Source organism: Dermacentor albipictus, unplaced genomic scaffold (genome assembly GCF_038994185.2).
Source record: "Dermacentor albipictus isolate Rhodes 1998 colony unplaced genomic scaffold, USDA_Dalb.pri_finalv2 scaffold_30, whole genome shotgun sequence".
Classification (NCBI taxonomy): Eukaryota; Metazoa; Arthropoda; class Arachnida; order Ixodida; family Ixodidae; genus Dermacentor; species Dermacentor albipictus.
In genome coordinates this window covers 831875-855102 of record NW_027225584.1, presented here as the reverse complement: position 1 = coordinate 855102, position 23228 = coordinate 831875, and the positions used below count along the sequence as shown (strand labels likewise).

The 23228-nt window shown below is 45.2% G+C and overlaps 2 protein-coding genes across 4 annotated transcripts in view; one reads left to right on the top strand and one right to left on the bottom strand.

Moving 5' to 3' along the window:
- Positions 1 to 23228, top strand: part of LOC135908428 (protein GPR107) — a 212254-nt gene that overhangs the window by 73445 nt on the left and 115581 nt on the right. The window lies entirely within an intron of this gene.
- On the bottom strand, positions 3233 to 4423 carry LOC135908431 (uncharacterized). The gene has a single exon (XM_065440211.2). It carries the CDS (start codon positions 4421 to 4423, stop codon positions 3233 to 3235), a length of 1191 nt encoding a protein of 396 aa, XP_065296283.2.

Here is a 23228-nt window from a genome sequence, read left to right as displayed (position 1 = left end):
TGATCATTAATTGACACATCTAAGTGCTCTGGGTAAAGCGTGTAATTTATTATAAGGTTTTAAATATGCACATCGCTGCCGATCGCAGCGCACTGCTCGGCGGAATTTTAAGCCGCCCCTACCCATACGACCGAAATCACCCATATGACGTCAGTGGGGCGAGCTATCCGATTGGCTGACCAGGGCGCGTGATCGATAATTTTTCCAACTTTATGGTAAACAAATGATCTTCGTAATAGTTGGAATGTTAGTTAACTTGTTTTTATAAAAAGAAAGTAACAAAGAGAATCCACAAGAACAATTTTTCATTTCATTTCATTTCATTTTATTACCTTAAAGACCCCATTCGGGATATTACATAAGGGGTGGTTAACATGTGAACATAGGAAAAGGCAGGTGTTACATTGAAATACAAGTTTCAACAGTTTCTAGAAATTGTGAATGACATGTGATGGCAGCGACATTAATGGGTAGGTCGTTCCAGTCCTTGGCAGCTCGAGGAAAAAATGATTGAAAAGTAACAGTTCGTGTTCGAGGACGAGAAACTTGGAGTTGATGGCTGGTGCGCTGTGACATGCGTGATGATGGCGTGACGTAAGGCGGGCGGCTTAGTGAGCTGTAAAAAAATTTGTGATAAAGAGAGAGCGTGGCGATGCGACGACGAAAAGCAAGAGATGCCAAGCTAGATTGTGCCTTTAAGTGTGAAACGCTGATGTTATATGAATATGAAGAATGGATGAATCTAGTCGCACGATTCTGAACCGACTCGAGTGCATTGATATATGTTTGATGAGGGTTCCAGATGGCGGCGGCATATTCCAGTTGTGGCCTGACAAATGATTTGTATGCGAGTAGTTTGACGTGCTGTGGAGCATGACGAAGATGACGCCTCATGAACCCAAGGGACTTGTTTGCTGACGAGATTACGTTAGTAGCATGCGCATTCTAGGAAAGGTCGTGGGACAGGGTTACGGCTAAGTACTTATAGGTTAGAACTGATTCTAGTGGGACGTTTGCAATTGTGTAAGTAGACAGATAAGGATTACTACGGCGGGAAATTGAAATAAATTTGCACTTGTTAGGTTTCAAGGCCATTTGCCAATGGTTGCACCAGTCCTGCACATTATTAAGGTCATTCTGGAGAGATGCTTGGTCAGAGACGTTAGTCACAGTACGATAAATCACACAGTCGTCAGCGAACATACGAACAGGACAAGATACATGCAGCGGAAGATCGTTAATGTATATTAGGAAAAGAAGCGGTCCTAAGACTGAGCCTTGAGGGACACCTGAAGTGACAGGGAGGGGTTTGGAGGAGACGTTATTGACAAAGACAAACTGGGAACGATTAGTAAGGAATTCTTTTATCCATTGTATTACAAGAGGATCCAAGTTCAATCTAGATAATTTTATTAGCAAGCGGTTATGAGGCACTGTGTCAAAAGCTTTAGAGTAGTCTAGAAAGATTGCATTGGTTTGAACGTTGATATCAAGATTAACGTGGAGATCATTAAGGAAGATAGCTAGTTGTGTTTCACATGAAAGCCCTTTACGAAAACCATGTTGTGAAGGATGAAAGAAGTTTTTCGAGTCTAAAAAGTTAATGATATGCGAGTATATGACATGTTCCATGATTTTGCAAGGAACACTAGTTAATGAAATGGGGCGGTAGTTTAAGGGGGAGTCTTTGTTACCTGCTTTAAATACTGGAACGACCTTTCCCACTTTCCAATCATCCGGTAAAGTACCTGTAGACAATGATTGCGTGAACAACAGAGTGAAACATGCCGCAGATATATGCTTAGTATTCATTAGGATCTTTGAATTAATTTCGTCTACACCAGAAGAAGTACATAATTTGTTTTTTTTCAATGATTGATAGTATACCATCTACCGAAAATACAATGGGTGGCATATGTGATGTTATGTTAGTAGGTAGTGGAGAGTTTGGAGTGGTAGTTTCTTTTGTAAACACGGAAAAAAATGCTGTGTTGAATATATCGGCACACTCGGCGTCCGTGGCGGTGTCGCCTGCTGCGTTTGTCACGCTGATGGTACGAGCTTCTTTGGGATTTAAAATGCGCCAGAACTGCCGAGGATTTTGAGTAAGTAGCTTGGGCAGGTCGACGTTATAAAAAGATTTTTTAGCAGTGCGAAGGGCACTCAGGTAGGCGTTCTCTGCCGTGTAGTATTTCGACCAAGCCTCGGTGCTTCCAAGACGCGTGGCTAGCCGGAAGCGACGTTTCTTTTGGTTTTCAAGCTTTTTTAAAGCTCTGGTGAACCATGGCTTATTTTGATTAGTGTGCATAGTTATTCTTGGTATATGTTTGTTTACGAGTTCATTAATTTTATTTTTAAATAGTGTCCAGTTTTCCTGAGGCGAGCGCATATGGAATAATGTCTCAAAAGTAGAAAAGAAGTCACCTAACTCGTAATTAATAGCTTCGTAGTTCCCTTTATCATATAGGCATATAGTTTTGTTAGATTTTGGCTGTCGCATGGGTTGAAAGTTGAAGGTGGCATGGATTACTTTATGATCACTTACCTCACGGAGGTAAGTTATGGATGATAGACTGTCAGGATGGCTCCTTAGTATGAGGTCGAGTACGTTAGATGTGTCTTTTGTAACCCGCGTAGGCTCTAGCACAAGTTGAGTTAAACTGAATTTAAGACACACATTAACAAATTCTTTAGCAGCTTCATTGCCTGTGATTAAAGCACTATTGTTAGTCCAGTTGATTTGCGGAAAATTAAAGTCACCGAAAAGCAGGATTTCTGCATTAGGGTGTTTTTCCCTGAGTTTGCTCAAGATGTTGTTAAGCTTATGCGAAAAATCAGGAGTGTTATGTGGTGGTCTGTAACAAACGCCCAAGAGAACAGTCTGTGGTGAAGCGCGGCAGATTAGCCATATTATTTCCAAGTCAGTCTCAATGGTTACAAGCGTGCACGATAAATGGTGATGCGCGGCGATTAGCTCACCACCACCTCGTGAGATTTCGCGGTCTTTCTGGAAAAGGCAGAAATTCGGCAAGTCAGCAAGAACCTCAGTATCAGTAATATCGTCAGTGAGCCAGGTTTCAGTTATTATCAGCAAATTACTGTTAGACGACAACACGAGGTTAGACAGAATATCGCGTTTAGGAAGGAAGCTGCGTGCGTTGGCAAAGATTACGGAAAGGTAGAGGTTAGCCCGTGTCGATACCGTAGGACATTTTCCGCGTCGAGTTGGCTGCTATTGCAATTCTTTGACACTCTGTGTGCGTTCATCGAAAACATAGCGCTTATTACCCATAAACAGAGTTTTAAAGCGCAGGGAGTAAGGTGCCGATTTGCTTTTTGCGAATGAAAGAAGGTGTCTGCGGGCCAATTGAACAGGACGCGTAAAATCCTCGCCAACACTGAAGTTTGTTCCTTTGAATTTAGGGCCGTTAGAGAGAACAAGATCTTTTGTTTTATGAAAGGTGAACTTCACTATTATGGGGCGGTTACGATTAGCTGCACGATTGCCCAAGCGGTGCGCGTGCTCGATTTCTTTTGGGTCAAGAGTGATGCTCATATGTTTGCGACAGTGGTCAATGATTATGTGCTCCGATTGCGCGAACGACTCTGACCCTGAAGATTCATCAATACCATAAAAAATTAGATTGTTGCGCCGAGAATGATTCTCGGCATCATCAAGATGCGCTTCCAGCCTCTGAATTGTGTGTGCTGCACGGGCAGCATCACTCTTCACGCTTTCTATATCAGAACGCAAGGGGATTAGGTTTTGGTAGTGGGTCTCCAGGTTCGTCATGCGCACGCACAGATCGGATATTGCTTTGTCAGTTGTTAGTAACTGAGACTTGAGGCCTTGAATCTCGGTGATCAGTTTCGATTGACCTGCAGATAGGCTCTTAAGTTCCTTTAGTATGGCTTGACTATCAGGTCCAGAGTTAGTTTCGATGTCACCCTCTAGCAACAATAAAGAGCGAATAACATCACAACACTGAACAACAATGGAAAGGCAGCAATGTGGGCCCGGCAGCTGCAGTAGAAAGTAATTACTTGAACGCTTCGTGAAAAGGCTGTATGATTTACTAACCTGCATGTAGAACATCAGCGGATTAGCGTGCTGTGTTGAAGCACAGCAGCCGGGCCCACAAAACGCCTCCGTGCGCGCCTGCCCTTTTATATCTGATGGGCGAATTGATGTTGGTGGCGATAGGTATTCCAGCCGAAAGTCGAGTGACGCTGCCGGGAACAATGGCGCTGCCGGGAACAATGGCGCTGCCGGGCACACGGACGGTGTCAACGGTCTGGAAGTGATGCGGGCATTCATTGGGTGGTAGAAAGCAGTTGTGTCGTAGGCGACATGCCAGGCAGGATGCGGCTGGGGTGGGTCTAGAAAAACCATAGCCAGGGCAGGGAACAGAACGTAGATCATCGTGGGAAGTGACACCTGCATGTAGAACATCAGCAGATTAGCGTGCTGTGTTGAAGCACAGCAGCCGGGCCCACCGGTTTTCAGTTTTCAGTACACTTAAGCACTTCCAGCACACAGCAAGTGTCTGCTTGTGTTACAACATACTGCATTTTGACGAGAGCTCCGCGGTCAGAGTTGGTCTCAGTCTTTTCGCGAGCACTATGATTCGACTTTGTTGCCTTGTGGACTGCAAACGTAGCGACTGGCAATATGTCAAGCTGCGACATCGTGTCCCTCAGCAAGGCGGCGCACGAGCGAACTGGCTGCTGCGCATCGGACTGCCGCTATCCGAACGGCACGAGGATTTGTGCGTTTGTGGCCGTCACTTTACACCGGAAGATTACTAATGTAATAGCGTTTCGCGAGTCCCGTATTAGGGCAAACGTAAGCGCAAGGGGACAGGGTCTGGCCGCTTGACTGTGCCGTAACGGGATGAGCCGAGATGAGCAGAAGGGCAAATGTGAATGGTCTGCATGGTGCAGCCACCTGGTGGCAGAGAGCTCAGCCATACACAGTAGCAGCAACGAAGCGTATTCTTCTTTACTGCTGGTGCGTATTTTTTGCAGGAGTGTAATCATCAACACGTTGTTTTTTATAAATGTTTAACATGTTTTACTTTTGGTTAGAGCAATATTAGCGCTTTGTTTGGCTGGTTAAGCGCTGCGCCAACAAGTGTCTGGACCGGGTAGACCGATCAGGCCGCTCACTTACGTCTACGCTAAAGTTCCTTCATCAGCTTGAATTTATGCCTCCAGTCATTTGCCGAAATGACCAGCTTGCCTGTGGTTAACGGAATACCAGACACGTTCGGAGCTACGACAGAATGCTCGCAACGCACGCTGCTTCGATAGCTCTAGCTTGGGGTCGACAGCCAAGCGGCTAGCAGAGAGGCACGGCCGCTCGAGCGGCCGTGAGAGAGGTTTCGCGCCGGCGGGGGCGGGCTCCAAAACAACCGGAAGTGGACGATGTGACGTCGCATCGTGACGCAGGACCAGTGAAGGCGGAGCTTAGCCCCGCTCGCTCGGCGAACAAGTTGAGGAGGAAAAGCATGGCTGGGGAGGAGGGTAACTTCTAATCGCTTGTAGCTCCATTAATACGTAACGCTTCACTTAAATTGTGGTGCGAATGTTCTACTTAAGCTGTACCCTATGCGTCTACAAAATTTGTCCGAACCGTTTCAGGGGCCCTTTAATGACAGCGACGGAATGTTTCGTGGCTATTTGTGCCTTTAAAGCCTTTAGTATTCTTGCCTTTAGTGCCGTATTCAACACTGTGTTGACGGCGGGCTTTCAGAATTGCGTAGTCGCCATCCATGATCGTGTCGATAGCGGATGCAGTTTCTTCTACAGCGATTGTGGCAAGAAGTACTTCCATTTTTACTCAATACGCATGTCGGCTGCGTGCCGCAACACTGCGTAGTAGCCATCCATGATCGCATAGATAGCAACCGTGGTTTCGTCTGCACTTGTTGTAGCAAATGGTAGTTTGTTCTGACTCGGTGCATGCGTCGGTTGTGTGCCTTCAACACCACCCACCTTCAGGCATCAGCAGCTTGGTCTCCATAATAAAGTTTATTCACCCACTCGCCATTCATAATTGCGTTGATAGCTGCTGTGATTTCCTCCGCAGCAGTTACGGCAAACAGTTGTTGCATTTTGACTCGGTGCAAAGATGTTGAGGATGAAGAGCACCGGCTGCATCACGATGGACGTGTGATCTGTTGGCGATCAGCTCACTGGCGAACAAATAATCGGGATGTACGCGTGTCGCAAACGAAGGTGCATGTTGTGGCTGTGCTGTGAAAGAAGTTGCGAGAGCCAATAAGTCATGACAGGATGAGAATTGCAGCTTCCGCACTGCTTTTGTGAAAACTAGCAAGATGATTTGCTCGTCCATTCACTTGTAAATTCACTTGTGTTGACATAGTGAGCATTTGGGGGGCTTATTGTTTAATTTTTTGGGTGGGGGGCCCGTGAAATTTCAATGAGCAAGGCTTTACTGTAGTATGTGATGCATACTATTCGATTCGAAATTATTTGACAAAATCACTATTGACTTCGAATTTGCTTCGAATATCAAATTCACTATTCATCCATTCCTACACGGAATATAAACCTGTTGTCACCCACAGGCATGTCGAGGCATAGCTGATAGAGGCCGTATCGCATGTTTTAACACTTGTTTAAGAATGTCCTTTTTTTACCAAGGCTGTGTTTGATCCAACTGCATTTAACTTTGTGCAGAGATTTTCCACAGCATTCCACACTTTTGCTAAATTTGATCTTGGTGGCACTTGTACATATAATTCTGCAGGGCAACAAGCTAAATTCCGCCCCGCTTGGTAGACACTCTTAATGTTCTAGAATGCTTGCATATGTAGTGTATTGTCAAAGCTCCAATAACCTACACATTTAGAACTTTGTTTACACATCACCCATTACCTGATCCTTATTGTAACCAAACATAAAGAAGCTGCCTCATTTAGTTCACAGAGGACACCAGATGAACCTAATATGTATATCATGCATAAATATGTTAGAAAGAATAAGGGTTCAATAATTTTTTGTAATGCTTCTAAATAAACCAGAAATGTTAAAACTTTGTGACACATTGCACTTAAGATTCCACCAATCCTTTTTAAGTATAAAGTTTCTGAAACGCAAGGATCTCTGATGATGTCGGGAAATGTAGCTGGTCATAGCAGCGTGACACTTTCAAACTCTTGCTTACTACTGCATATACTCGAATCTAGGCTGGCTCCGATTCTAAGCTGACCCCCGAATGTCCAAAGCCAGAAAAAATAAAAAAAAACTTACCTCAAATGTTGGTCGAACAAGAAAAGTAAGGACAGTGTTCACAAAATGATAACAGCATTTATTTAATATGAACATGCCAAGCTCACTCTTCGTCGTCACCACCGTTAGCCTCGTGCTTATAGCCCAGAGCACACATACGCTTGTGGATGCGCTCAAGCTCGTGTTCGCGTGCCCATGAATGCGCAGACAGTGCGGCATCGCATGCGTCGAAACGCAGTGCGATTTTGGTGAACAGCTCCTCTCTGTTATTGCGCGCTTATCTTCTTTGTCGCTGTCATCTCCTCGTTGTGGAACACGCACAAGTGCCTCCCATTGCCCCTTCCAACGACGGTACAATAAAAAGCATCGAATCTATAACAGACTGGGGGAACATGCGCAAAGAAACACAACACAAATTCACCAAAGAAATTGAGCGTGCGCCGCAGACGCCGGACGTGGACTCTAGATTTCTCAGACTATGGGAAGCCAGAAGGGGGCTCACAAAAAGGTGGAAAAGACAGAAATACAACAGAAAGCTCAAGCTAAAGATCGCGGAAATCACGAAAAAAGCAGAAGAGTACGCGGCGCAGCGAGCGAAGCGAAATTGGCAACAATTTAGTGACTCTCTAAACGGAACCTTGAGCACTGCAAAAACATGGCGCGTACTCAAGACACTCCTAGATCCGGCAAAATCAAAGGTCAAAAACAACAAAGTCATATACCGACTGGCGCACGAGTACGAGGGAACAGACTCGGAACTATTGGACAAAGTACGCAAAAAGTGCTACGGCGACGGCGACCCAGCAGCCTACACAGAGCGCTACAAAGGAGAAGAAAATGGAAGGCTGGATAGACCCATCACCCAGGAAGAGGTGTACGCGGCAATAAGAAGCGCAACAAAGAACACAGCCGCAGGTGCGGACAAGATCAAAAACGCGCTCATCCGCAACCTCGGAGACAAGCTAGTCGAAAAGCTAACCGAATACCTCAATAGACACTGGCAAGCGGGAACAGTACCAGAAGAATGGAAACACGCGGAAGTCATCATGATCCCGAAACCAGGCAAGAAACTTCAAGTGGAAAACCTCAGACCAATCTCTCTTACATCATGCCTAGGCAAGATCTATGAGAGAGTGGTTACGAGGAGGCTACAAAATCACATGGAAGAAAACGAGCTGTACCCGCACAGCATGTTTGGTTTCAGAGCCAGGCTCTCGACCCAAGATGTACTGCTGCAAATCAGAGAAGAGGTACTGAGCAATATCCCGCTCAACGGAGAGCACGTCATCATGGCACTGGACGTCAAAGGCGCCTTTGACAACGTAAGCCACGAAGCCATCCTGACAGGACTAGACAACCTCAATTGCGGCATGAACATACACAGCTACGTCAAGGCATTTTTGTCCAACAGAACAGCAACAATCGGCCTGGGCGAGCTGAGATCCGAAAAGTTCAACACCCCAAACAAAGGCACACCGCAGGGATCGGTCATCTCACCCATCCTGTTCAATGTTGCCATGATTGGACTGGCCCAACAACTAGACCAAATCGACGGCGTACGCCACGCCATTTACGCCGACGATATCACTGTATGGGTCACCAAAGGCTCACTCAGGGAAAAGGAAGAAAGATTACAAGAAGCTGCGACATGCGTAGAGGAATATGTCAAGGCAAGAGGTCTAGCCTGCTCAACGGAGAAGTCCGAGCTCCTAAGAGTATGGCGAGGCAAGAAGAATCGCACCGTCCCAGAGGAAGTAAACATGAAGTTGAACATCCACCTCAAGGGACAGCCAATCCCGGAGAAGACGCTCATCAGGATATTAGGAATGTGGATACAATCGAACCAACGATGTACCCACACCTTAACACTACTTAAAACTACAGCCAACCAAGTGGCCCGCATGATAACGCGGGTCTCGCGGAAAAGACATGGCATGAAGGAAGCAGACACACTCAAACTGGTCAGAAGCCTGGTGGTCAGTAGAGTGACGTACAGCCTCCCGTACTACCACTGTACGAAGCACGAAATGCAACAAGCGGATGCAATCCTGAGGAAAGCCCTCAAGACGGCGCTCCACCTACCGCAGTCAACATCGACCGACAAACTCTTGGCCCTGGGGCTACACAACAGTCTCGAGGAGCTCCAAGAAGCGCAGATAATCGCGCAAATGCAAAGACTAAAGCTATCGGCAACGGGCAGAAGACTCCTGAGCAGATACGGCGGTGAAGCTACCATAAAGGAGACCCAAAGCACAGAGACGATACCGGACGAATACAGAAACACCATCAAAGTAGCACCGATACCCAGCAATATGGACCCGAACCTACACATGGCACGAAGACAAGCAAGAGCAGAGTATGTACAAAGAACACAGGCAACTAGACACGACACAGTGTACATAGACGCCACTACCTACACTCAGGACAGAAACCACAAGAAAAGCAAAGTCGCAACAGTGATTAACTCGGACCTAAAAGAAATCACCAGCACATCAATTCGGAACTGTACGGTAGTTGAGGCCGAAGAGGCAGCCGTGGCTCTAGCGGCAGCGGAGGGCTACCGATCCAACAGGTCCTTAACCATACTCACAGATTCACAAGCAGCATGCCGCTTGTGATTCTACCTAAACGGCAGAATCAGCCACAGCGCGCTCCGCATCCACCGCTCAAGTGGCAAAACCATCAACAACCAGGCCAAACACACGATAGTTTGGGTGCCGGCACATACCGACATTACGGGAAATCAGGAGGCCGATAGGATAGCTCGAGGGCACGCAACAAACCGAGCATCCAACAATCCCGACCCCGCTGAGGAACCCGAGCCGGTAGCCCAAAGCTATTCAGAGATACTAAACTACTACAGAGGCATCAGACGAAAATACCCGCCCCCTCACAAACAACTAAACAGAGAAGACGCCGTAGCATGGCGACAGCTACAAACGGGAACATTCCCATGCCTAAACATGCTAAGCAAGATCTACCCCACGCAGTACGAGAGCAAGTGCCCATGGTGTGGAGACAAACCAACCCTATACCATACCACATGGGCTTGCCAGAAAACAGAAGGGCTAGTCATAATAAAAAACCCGAGTGCGGAACAGTGGGAGAGGATGCTATCCAGCGACATCCTGAAAGTCCAACAAGGACTAGTAAGGCGTGCACGCAGGGCAGCTACCCTCAGCGGAGCCCTGCACTAGGGGAACCGACCCTGAAGAGAAGATGGAAGACTCCATCTGAAGCCGCAAGAATCACTACAAAATAGAGCAAATAAACATTTTTTCATCATCATCATCCAACGACGGATGTTTTTCTCATTGATGCTGAAGTAAGTCCCGCCAGGCTAACTGTGCCTCTTTGGCTAGCACCACTTTTCAGTTGAAAGTGACACTATAGTGTGGCCATTATAATAACGCCACGCCGCACGCTGATACCATGGAATAAAGAACCAACTTTAGAGAAGAGAAACCGTACCTTTCGCAGTGGTACGAAAATAAGCAGTGGCAGCGCATGAAACTTACGTAAGTGGACGCCAGATGGTGCTGTTAAAACAGAAAGTGGAAGTGCATTTTTTTTTTTTTCCCCGAGCAAAATTTAATATGGCCGCTTTTCACCGGTAGCGCACGCTGGTACGTGCTGTGCTTGCCCTGTCGACTATGCAGCATGCCTCAATGTCTTGGCTGCCACATAGCTGGTGCATCTCCAATTGCCAGGAGACTAAAGAGCCTCTACTGGGGAGGTATTCTGTAGGAGTCCACCTAGTGGACTGTCCATTTCGGCCACTGCTGATTGGCTGGGGCCGCATGTCTCCTTTTCGCTCGTACAGCTGCATCCAATCAGCAACGGCCAAAATGGACAGTCCACTAGGTGGACTCCTACAGAATACCTTCCCTGATGCCCATACAAACAAGCCACAAGTGAGTGAACAGAACGTGCGACTTTACTAGCAGAAGACGAGCAGTGTACATTCTGGTGCAATAGCAGAAATAAAATTTGCATGTCGAGATACACTGGAATCATTGACTTGAGCTCGTAAATGGCTCACCGTCGTCGCACATGGTGGTCTGGTAATGAGTGACAATCAGCGGCGCAAGCAGATTGGACAGTGTGTGCCACGTGCTTGCACCGACAGTCATCATTAAAGAAGAGCAACTTGCATTGCGAAGCAATCGGGTGATGCAGGCATCTATTGCCACAGCCAACACAGCGACATGGCCTACCCGACATTCTAACATTAACTCCTTTCTAACCTGCACCTTTCCTTTCTTTCGGGGGCTGCTAATGTGTGGCTCACATTTGCTGTCCCACTTTCTCTTAATATGGACAAGCCGCATTCGTGGGCATCATCTTCCGCAGCCACTGTTGCTGGCCTTTCCTCCCATGTGGCTATCAAGTTCATACACGTCGGACCATCTAAGCACGTATGCTGGTCTCCGTTCATGCCTAATTGTGGCCGAGGAAGGCCACAAGCACAATTTGCCCATAGCTGCAGCAGGAAAGAACGAACAGGGACCACCAGTTACAGTGCGTGTATATTGGAAGTCTATGTCGCTGTGCAGACTGCAGGAGCAAACGCTTACCTCGAAAGACTGCTTACCAACGCAACTGTTGGTAAGCAAATTAGCCGTTCATCAAATACCCAAAATTGCCCCTCTTCTTTCTTGGTGACTTCAATTTTCCTGACATCAGATGGGAACGAGACTCGGTTTCCTCAAAACACAAGTCAGCTGAAAGCAAAGAATTTTTAAGTTTTTGTCACGACTTCAACTTAACTGAGCTGGTTCACCTTCCCACTCGCATAACTCCCACTTCCGCTAATATTCTAGACCTAATACTTACCACTACACCAGACCTAGCTACCAGCTTAACTCATTCACCAGGAATTAGCGATCACTCTATAAGTCACTTAACTCTACGGGCAAAGATTTCTCGCCAGAAAAAAAACTAGGGTCATCCAAGACTACGGTAAAGCAGACGTAACTGGAATGAATAGGGAATTTCAGGTCTTTGCTGATCGGTTTTTCGCCGGTTTTGAGCAGCGATCAGTTGAGGACAATTGGTTGCTTTATAAAAACAAACTCTTGTCGCTTATTGATCGTTTTTTACCTAAAAGGAAAGTTTCATCTACTACTCGCTCTCCATGGTTTAATAACACGTTAAAGCGCATGCGCAACAAAAAGAAACGGATATTTCGACGCCCAAAATTCACTGCCAGATTAGACCACTGGTCTTGCTATCAAAAATTTAACAAAGAATTCTGTACTGCGCTTTCAAAAGCCAAGAAGGAATTCTTTGATAAAACTCTTCCTTTGCTACTTCGTTCTAATCCCCATAAATTTTGGAGCATTATTAACAGTACTAAAAGGACACACATTCGGTTCATCCAAGCTAATGTCCCAGTAGTTGAAAGCGAATGCTGCAGTGTTCTGAACAATGTGTTTGTTACTCATTTTCATAAGAGCACCTCCACAGTACTTCCGCATATACCAAAAACCGGCTTCTTACCAATGGATTCTATCGCGATTGATACAGTTGGTGTCGAAAGGTTGATTGCCAACTTGAATGTGTCTTCGTCGGCCGGTCCAGATTGTATCTCATCAAAAATGCTGAAGTGTACACAAGTTTATTCTTCACTAATGTTGTCAAAGCTTTTTCAACATTCTATACAGATGTCTACACTGCCCTCTGATTGGAAGATAGGGAAGGTGGTCCCTGTGCATAAATCTCGTGATGTACATTCCCCCAATAATTACCGCCCCATATCATTAACATCCATTCCAGTAAAAATCCTAGAGCATATAATATACTCGCGCCTCATTGAATTCCTTGAGTCCAATTCCTTCTTCAGCATTTATCAGCATGGATTCCATAAAGCAATTTCGTGCGAAATGCAATTGCTATGTTTTACTAACGACTTGTTTATTTTATTTATTTATTTATTTACACATACTGCAGCCCCTGCTGGGGCTATAGCAGGAGTGGATAATACAATACATGAAAGAAATACAATAGGCAACAAAGAAAGTTTAGGCGCAGTGTTGAGGGAGTACAGACAAGAATTCATTTAATGGGAGAGAACAGGTGGTTCCTGGTAGCGAATTCCAGGCTTCAATTGTTTTAGGGAAAAAGCTATACTTAAAAGTATTAGTGCGTGCAAAAAATGGTGTAATGTTAAGCGCGTGATGTCTCCTACTAGAAGAGATTTTTGCAAAGGTGATATATTCATTACTGGAGAGGCGACAAGATGAGTGAATAATGCCATGAAAAAATTTTAAGGAATGAACGTGTCGCTGTTCGGCGAGAGATGTCAGGTTGAGTGAAGACATGACTGACGATGGCGAGAACTGGTGGTCATAACGTCGGTAGACAAATCTGATCGCTTTCCTTTGTATGGCTATGGATTAATGTGGATCATGACTTTAATACTGATTGCATATATTTAGATTTTGCTAAAGCATTTGACTCCGTCTCACATGATCTACTTATCTTCAAGCTTAATCAACTTAACATATACCCCAATGTACTTCCATGGATTAAGGAATTTCTCTCTAACTGTAGTTTGTGACGGCTAACGACTTTTTTCACCTAATTCTGCCATAACATCTGGTGTCTTGTAAGGCTCCGTTTTGGGCCCTCTGCTCTTCTTGATTTATATTAATGATCTTCCTAGTTGCCTTTCTTCCTCAACTGTCCGACTGTTTGCAGATGACTGCGTGGTTTACCAGAAAATTACCAACCATGCCAATTATCTCAAGGTGCAACGTGATCTACATAGGGTATTTGAATGGTGCAGTCAATGGCTCATGACACTTAATACAACTAAATGTAAAAGTATGCAGGTTTCTCGCCACAGCAGTAATTATTGTCCACATACTTACTGCCTCAATAATATTTTATTACCATCTGTTGACAGCTATAAATACCTTGGTGTTCACATTTTTTTCTAATCTATCGTGGAATACGCCTGTCGAATATGTAACGAACAACATCAGTCGCATGCTTGGTTATCTGCGTCGAAACTTTTTTGATGCCCCATCGTCCCTGGAGTTAGCACTTTACAAAACCTTGGTACGTTCTAAATTAGAGTATGCATGCGCCATATGGGATCCTACTCAGACTACACTCGCTCAAACTCTTGAAGCCATTCAGAATCACGGAGCACGTTTCATCTTATCGAATTATTCACATCATTCCAGTGTCACATCTGTGAAGAAAACCCTAAACTTGCCTGACCTTTCGTTGCGTCGAAAGTCATCTCACCTTAGCCTTTTTCATAAAATCTATTATTATAACAACGAGATGAGGGACGTTCTGTTTCATCCACCTCATTACATATCTTCAAGGACCGATCATCGCTTCAAGGCGGGTCTACCTTCTTGTTGCACAAAATTGTGTAATGACACTTTTGTTCCTAGAACAAGTGTCGCATGGAACCACCTTCCCTCCCCAATCGCCAGCATAACTGATGACCACAAGTTCAAGATTGCTTTGGAAGACGCCTTGTAATTTTTTTTTTTTTCTGCTCGCCTTGTCATTTTTCCCCCACTCCTTTCTGTAGTGCCTTTGGGCCCTGAAAGTATTTTAAATAAATAAATAAACTGACCAGGCCCCCACACCCGAGAAATGTAACACGGCGACCACAACCATTTGGGGCAGTGAAACCAGATTCTGCAATCAATCACTTCAGTGTAGCTTGCGCAAAGATCCAGGCTATCGAGGAAGAAGAGAAATCATCATTGAGACTAGGAATATGGGAATGAGAAAGCTTGCATTCAAGAAAGAAGCCACTCTGCTCTGGAAGCACTGAAGCTAAGCCAAACATTAAAGGGGTGGAAACATGAAAATGTTCGTTCATGCGTTCTTTGATTCAAGCGGTGCGTACTGCTTCAGGAAGCATGATAGACACCGCGGGATTCATATATATGCGATAAATAATTTAATAATAGCATTATTATACCGGGTGGTTTCGGTTCCAGTTTTTGGGCTCCGGGTGACGCTATGACATCATAGGAGAGGAAACACAACACGGCTTGGTCACGTGGGTCACAAAAAATAGTGACGTCAAACTATGCTGCGTCGTCTGCTTGCGCATACGCGTGCTCTGCCAGCAGAGATAAACAACTGGCGATTCGAAGTGCATGTCGCGATTATTGTAATTATTGCGAAGAGCGACAACAACGGTAAGAAAATATTACGGCTTGTGAGCGTCTGTGATTCATTCGAAAGCGCCGTCGGCTTTAGCTTTGAAGCGAACTGGATGAGGCCTAGAGACGATATTGGCGCCGCCGAACGATCCGCGAGGGTGAGGCTGTCCTGAGTGCCTGAGTGACCACTCCTCGGTCGCTGATTGGCCACTTCGCCGTACGGCTGCCGCACAGCTGCCGCACAAAAGGGTCCCGGTCCCATCCTCTCTACGGCAAGGAAATCTCGTTGTTCACGAGAAAAACCGCCGTCGCAGGGCGGCCTGTGAATGGTAAACGGCGTGCAGTGAGTTTCCATGCCGGTAACATGGACGGGCCTTTACACGTTGAGAAATGTCAAGCGAACGAGAGACTGCTCCAAGCTGCCGAACTATGCGACTGGCAGACGCTACGTCAACTGCGCTCCTCTACAGCGCTGTGCATGTCTCAGTTAGCCAGGGTTAGCTCGGTTACAGTGTTCTAGAAGCCTGTAGCGCAGAGAAAGGATTTCTATGTGCCTGTAGCTCAGTCATAGCGGAGGCTATGCTCGGTCGCTTGGTTCAGCAGGCTCCTTAATCGGCATTTCATCGCTACTTATCATGCGTCACATTTTTGTGCTAGTGTGCTATGATGTCAATATTTTCGTTCCTCCGTTGTCACGTCATAGCAGCTGCGCTAGCGATGGGTCTCGACGACGAGAAGGAACTTTTGGAGCTGAATTAGAATTATTTTCAAATGTTTGCAGCATCCAATACCTCGTTGTGAGTGTCCTCGCATACAGAAGCCCCCTACAACAGGCTTTTTATAGCCTTGAAATTTGGTGTTTCGGCCCCTTTAAGAAAAGTAAAATGGTGCATAGGTTAATGCAAGACACATGCTGATGCTGCATCAGCCATTTCAGGAGAGGAATTGTGCATGGCAACATAGACTAGAATATACTGCTACAGATATGTTATGCTAATAGACAGCGGCCGGTATTAAGCATGAGCAAAGAATCAGTTAACCTTTATGTTTGGATGAGGAAGAATCATCTCTAACGAGAATGGGCAATGAGAGAGAGAGAGAGCGTAAACTTTTATTTCAAATCAACAAGATTTGAGTCCGGCGTCTTTTTAGTGGGTCTGGGCACCCGCCGCGGACGCGGTTGTGCCCAGACAACTCTGGACACACAGCACAACTCTGGACACTGCCCAGAGTTGTGCTGTCAGGTCAGAGCTGAGCAGTGCGGTCCTCCAGCGTGACAGAAGACTGGCAGTGAAAAAGCTTGCATTTATTTAAAAAAAATTACACATGGCACAAATGGAATTTACCTGGCCAGGAAGCTGATTAAGGGCAAACTGACAGAACTCTTTTGGCCAGCGTCGTCTGAGCTTGGTCAGAAGTTGCAGGTGCATTTGAAGACGAAGAATTTCTAGGAAGTCCTTTTTGAGTTACCTGGATGATGGAATGGTGGCTGAAGCTCTTTTCAGTCTTGACACAGTCATCTGCAGACTTGATATCTCATCCAAATTCTTCTGCATGCGCTTCTTTGTTCGTGGTGTAAAAGCTTTGCTAATTCGGCTCCAGCCCCTTCCTGTTGGTGCAGATAGGAGCTCCTGTGATGACCAAGATGTGCTTGGCATAGACTGTTGGGGCAAAACGGTGACACATGAGATACAGCACAGATTAGCCAAACTCATGTAGTGTTTTCTTTTATGTTCGAACCACTTATGTTGAACTGTAAATATGAACGAACATTCATATGTGCTGAAAACAAATGACATGTATCTCAAGACTAGCAAGCCAATACAGAATATATCAAGCATATTTATTTCTGAACCACGTGTTGCGTACCTTGTAGTAACAGCCAACGTCCACACAATGGCCTTGTTGTAGCAGGCAGCAGCTTCTGTTTAGTGCATGGAGTGTGTTGCTTTATACTGGTGCCGTCCTCATTACAGCATGTCCGGAACAGAAATTTTAACTGAATCAGTAATTGAAAAAGCGCAATTTTGCAATACGGAGTCCAAAAGGTGTGACATATATATTGTAATGGTTTGAGACTACAGAACACATGCAAATGTACACTGTCTGTTCTAGGGTGCTTAAGCAGCATGTTAAATAAATATTGCTACTGTCTATAAAATTGATGTCTGCCTACTACAATGCATGTCAGCAGCTTAAGTATTATTAAGATCACAAATGAGAACATTTGTGCGCTCATTTATGCACTAGAAAAAGAGATCACACTGCTGGTTCCACAAGCAAATGCATGAAAGTTGTGAAGCTATTCGAACTGGTGCATTCTTTTTCTACACGAATGTGATGCACCGCTTCACTAAGGCAAAAATAAATGCCCTACGGTAAACCAAACTGAACAGCAAGAACATTTGGAACCAACAAGTACAAAATATGGGTGAATTATCATGCTTGCAACTGTTTAATACATTAAATTTTGCACTTTCATTTCATTTTACCAAAGGGTTATTCGGTTTTGTGGACGAAAGAAGTTGCCGGTGGACTCGAAAAAAATGACATATATATTGATAAGGCGACTCAGTCACCTATGGCCACGGCTACAATAAGATGAAAAATGTGACGCACATTCCGATATCACTCTCTCTCTCTTTCTTTCGTGATTGTGTGTGTGACGGCCTCGCTACTAGAGGTTTATTTAGGAAACAGCAATGGAGGGTCTTGACTGCCCATATGCAATGCAGGATCTAGTTCGTTGACTTGTCTCCATCTGTAAGTTAACGAGACGAATATTATATAATGATTCAAGTGGCAGTGTTAAACGACTCCCCATTATGCTGTTGTCAGTCGCAGCACAATCCGACTCCCGTTTTGATGCAGACGTGTCCTGAATGGCTCACGACCGAAATATAGCTTTCGGGCTTACATGTCCGCTTGCAAACATGTCACTTCACTCCAGGTTAAATAACGCGAGACATCAGAGTGCAATAAACTAGTTTTAGCAACAAAGAAGCAACCAGTCTCAGTGTATGAATGAATGAATACGTGCCGCCGTGCACTTGAAAATACCAGTAAAAATTTTAAATCCAGGCCAGAGGTCAGGTGGAAGATCGGCAATGATGAAGGCTATTCGCATTTCTAAGACAAAAAAAAAAGACTTACTAATGAAGAGTACATATCTTATTAGCAATTATAATTTTGTACTCTTTTTTATGTAATAAAAATGCTTTGATAAATGTAGGAGAACATTTTCAAGATAACATTGCTCTTATTATGGCACCTCGAGCGGGAAATATTAGCAGCGGCGCATGGTCAATTTTTTCGCCCTCTGTGGGCACTTGTTGAACTTCAGAGTGTGCTACCCCCACTGGTACCATAAAACCAGCTCCGATACGACACAAGTCAAAGCAGCGACATCGCTCGCGTACTTCAGTTGGCTACTGACCCGGCTAGTAGTGGCTGTGATACTGACTTTTCTAGATGGCGCTAGCTATGGGCCATATTTATCATCTTCAGTTAAAACGCATGTTTTTTAGAACCCTCGAATCTGACCCGACCCTAGTTTTGTATATGATTATTTGGAAAAAAAAAAACTGTCGGCCTAGATTTGAATAAATACAGTATTTTTTTTGTGTGTGCAAAAGCTGTAGTTAAGTAACATGCATTAAACATTGCTCACAAGCTCGGCATACTGTTCCAGCTATGTTTGCAAAATTTGACTTAGGTTGTCGTAACTATATATGCCATGGCAATGGTCTTAATTTTTACACCGCTCTTAAAACTTATAATGCTCTGGACCACTTGTATACTGTTGCATATCCCAGGGTAGCGTACTCTGCCGAGTTGTTGCGACGCCAGTTTATCAAAGCTCGACCGACGTTACTATTGGGTGTGTGGCGTTGTCAGCCTGCAGGCATCAAATAGACCATGGTGACCAGGCAAGGACGGGACGATTGCTAGTGCGAAACTTGCACGGTTTATTCAATGGTTGATAAAGGGTGAGAAGAAGAGAATGAAGTGAAACAGTACATTGCGGGACCCTTTAAATAGGCCCACTAAAGTCGTAGGCGGGATCTTGCGCACGTCAACGTCACGTGATATGCACTGAGTTCCACAGTGCTTGGCAACGGCACCCACTCATCCGGCGACTTTTCACGAGTGCGCCTTTGCAGGTGGCAACCCGCAGGTCTGGGATAGTAGGCGCTTTTCCTTTCTTCTAGGTGACGTTAGTTTGCAGAAAGAGCGTTTAGTTGTGAAAAGGTGGCTGATGTGCTTTCTCAGTTGGCGTCTTCACGAGTGTGCCTCTGCAGGTGGCAACCCGCAGGTCTGGGATAGTAGGCGCTTATCCTTTCTTCTAGGCGACGTTGGTTCGCGGAAGTTCTCCTGTAGAGCTTGACAGTTTGCGGAAAGGGTTCCTCTAAAGTCGCACACACACAAAGCGGCCTGTAAGCACTGCGGGGCGCCCGCCAGACCGCCAACCCCTCGAGATAACCATGACAAATTGGGAATTCACCCTTTGTTTCGATGCGGCATGGTGGTCGAGCATCCTTGTTTCACAGGGTGGTACACGTCAACCGTAACAATACGTAATATCATCCAAAGGAGCATTTAGCATATCCATTTGGAATGTTGCCTACACACTACCCTTACTGTGCCCACAATCTCCTCTAATGTAAACAAATTGCTTTGCTTAGTTCACCAAGGATACCAGAAAAACAAACTATGAACCTTAGAACGACAGAAAGCTGAGCTAGTTGGTAAGGATTCATTATCCAAAATAAGTGAGGCGCGGATAGTCGGCGTTCGTGCTGTCCACTTCTCTACTCTTGTGTCCTGTCTGCACGCTTCACTTATATTTTGCATAATAAACTATGAACCTCATTTGATGCATGAAAATAGGGAAAAATGGAGGGTTCAGTAATTATTTGCAACACTTCCAATTAAAGCAGGAATGTGAAAGTATCGCATTGTATTACACTCACAATTCTCCCTGTTTTAACAAAATTTGAAGTTTGTATTTTGTACACTTGGTTTAGGAGTTTGGGAAACGTATTGAATAACAGCAGTATGACACCCTGGAATACTTGAATAAGTCATTTTTTACAAAGCCTGTAATGAACCTACACCAGTTAAACATTTATCACTTGTCAGTCAAAGCATGCTTCCTGTTTCAATGAAATATAATCAATCAAACAATCAAACATTTATTATTATTTTCTTTTTTCAAAGCATGATTACAACAAGAAGGATGTGCAGAAGAGGGTCTCAAGGTCACAAGACCGTAACGGGACCCCTTGTACGTGATTATTGCATGAAAATGACAAAATTAAGAGCGAAATATAGAATTAACCAAGCCAACAAAAGAAACAGGTACAAAAACAAAACAAAAAAACAAGGTTTATATATCCATAAATCTCTCTTGTGATGGCATAAATATTTGGCAGAGAAATAAAAATTCATACTAACACTGAAGATATGCATGTAAAGTTAACATAAACAGTACCAGTACATCGTTAAAAAGTAAAATAACTACAAAGAAATTAGAAAGAAGAAAGGAAAAAAGAAACAAACAACTGTGCCTTGCCTAGTTTACTGACGAAACCAAGGAAAAGCAACTAAATGCCCTGTATAACGCATAAATGTTTTAATGAAGCAAGCATACAGTAATTATTTTGAAAGTACATAAGTAACCTACACAGCTCGTGCTTTCACTTCACTTCATCCAAAATGTCTCCCCCATTTTCTCAAAATATTATATTTCTGCTGTTCTTGCTGCTGCCGGGGAACATGTGCTAGTGTAACCCTTTGTAGAAACAGCATGAATATGAAATGGACAGACAATGTCACAAGTGAGACATGTCGATGGGAAAAATTAATCAGTGTTGTAACATCATTAAAATGACTGTACAATCTATGAGGTTGCTTTCACCAACATAGTAGAATAAGTCATGATTACACAATGAAATATGACCGTCAAACCTCTAAAAAGTTTTACAGTAAAACTTCGTTATAACGAAGTTGAAAAGGGGGGGTTGAAATTACTTCGTTATAATCACTAGTTCGTTATAGCCACTATCCATTCAGTTAGTAAGCAAGAGAGGATGTACTCACCACCAAATCTCACAGCGGCCCGCCACATGAAAAAGACAAAGGCCGTCGCATGGAAAAAAAGAACACGTGAAAAAAAAAAGAACGGCAAGGAATGGGTACTTTATTCCTGCCAAACGGCTCATCACTGATCGATGAACAGCACACCAGGTGGCAGCTCACTTCGCAGAAAAAAAGGCCTTGATGATAGATTTTCGCTGCGTCTTTTTCAGGCGAATGATAGCTTTTGCAGCAGCAGCCGCTATTTCGAGTCCGTCATCATGAACGCCAAAGAAGCTACGCAGCAGGTCTGCCGCATTCAGCGCTTGTGCGGGCATCGGTACATCGGGTTCGACAATATTAGGCTCCGGGCTGTCGTCGACACATTCGTCACGGTCGTGATTAGGCACCCCCATCACCACGCACACAATTTCCACCTCCGTTAGCTTTTCTGTTGTCACCGCATCAGCATCGGCACTGACGTACGTGTGGAAGATGTCGCAGTCAGGCACAACACCGGCGTCAAGGAGAGTGTCCCACAATGCTGGGGCTTGGTCGCCTGCAGCACCCTCATTGGCTGCAGCATCGAGATCTTTGCTGTAACCGCCGCGGCTGACACCAAATGAGGCATGCCGGAAGCAATTGGCGATCATGCTTGCCGGTGCAGCCATTCGAGCAGCCTGTAGCATCTCGATCGCCATCTACAAGTCGATCGTGAACTTGTGCTTAATGCTCATATTGAGCAGAATCCGGTCGATCACACTCTTGTCGTAGCTTGACTTAATGTTCATGATAACTCCTTGGTCGAGGGGTTGCACAACTGCAGTGTAGTTTGGCGGCAAAAAGCACAGCTCGATGTTTTTGAGCACAGTGGCAGTGTGGCGGGCCGTGCAGTTGTCCAGTACGAGGCGTATCTTCCGGTTCAGCTTGCTCAGCCGCTCGTCCGACTCCTGCAGCCATTGTGCAAAAATTTCTCTCGTCATACAAGCTTTACAGTAGGACATATATCTCACATAGAGCGTTCGTTTGCCTTTGAAGCGTCATGGTGATGCACTTCTGCCGACCACGAGGGCCAGCACCTTTTCCGACCCATCCAGGTTGGCACAAAGCTACACAGTCAGGTGGACCTTGCTCTGCTTACCGCCCTGGCAGCATTCACCTTTAAGGGCGAAGGTTTTTTGCGGCAGCATCTGGTAGAACAAGGCTGTCTCATCCACGCTGAACAAATCCTTGGCACTGTATTTTTCTAGCAGCTGTCTAACGTTTGTCTCCACCCACGCCACTGCAGCTTTGCGGTCGGCAGACTGCGCTTCCCCACTGACAGCCCTACCGACGATGTCGTGGCAGTCCTTGAAACGCTGCAGCCAGCCGGCATTTGCCACAAAATCGTCCGGCCCCTTGATGCATGCAAAGTCCCTCGCTTTGCGCTGCAACAGTGCCCCGCTCACAGGAGTGTTGCTTGCTATTGCATCCAAAAACCATTTGAAGACTGCCTTCTCTACAGCTTCGAAAGCGGGCGCTCGCAGCTTCTTTCTGTTGCCTTTTAAGCCACAAGCGACAGCACCGGTGACAGCTTCTTTGCTGCTCAAAATTGTTGACACCACTAATTGCAAAACCAGGGTGTCTATCAATGGGGAAAACCAGGAATTCTCAGGGATATTCAATAGTCTGGAAATACTCAGGGAATTTGTGCATCTATCAAAGAAAATTATCTGTGATTTTATTGAAAGGGAACGAAAGTTGTGGTAATGC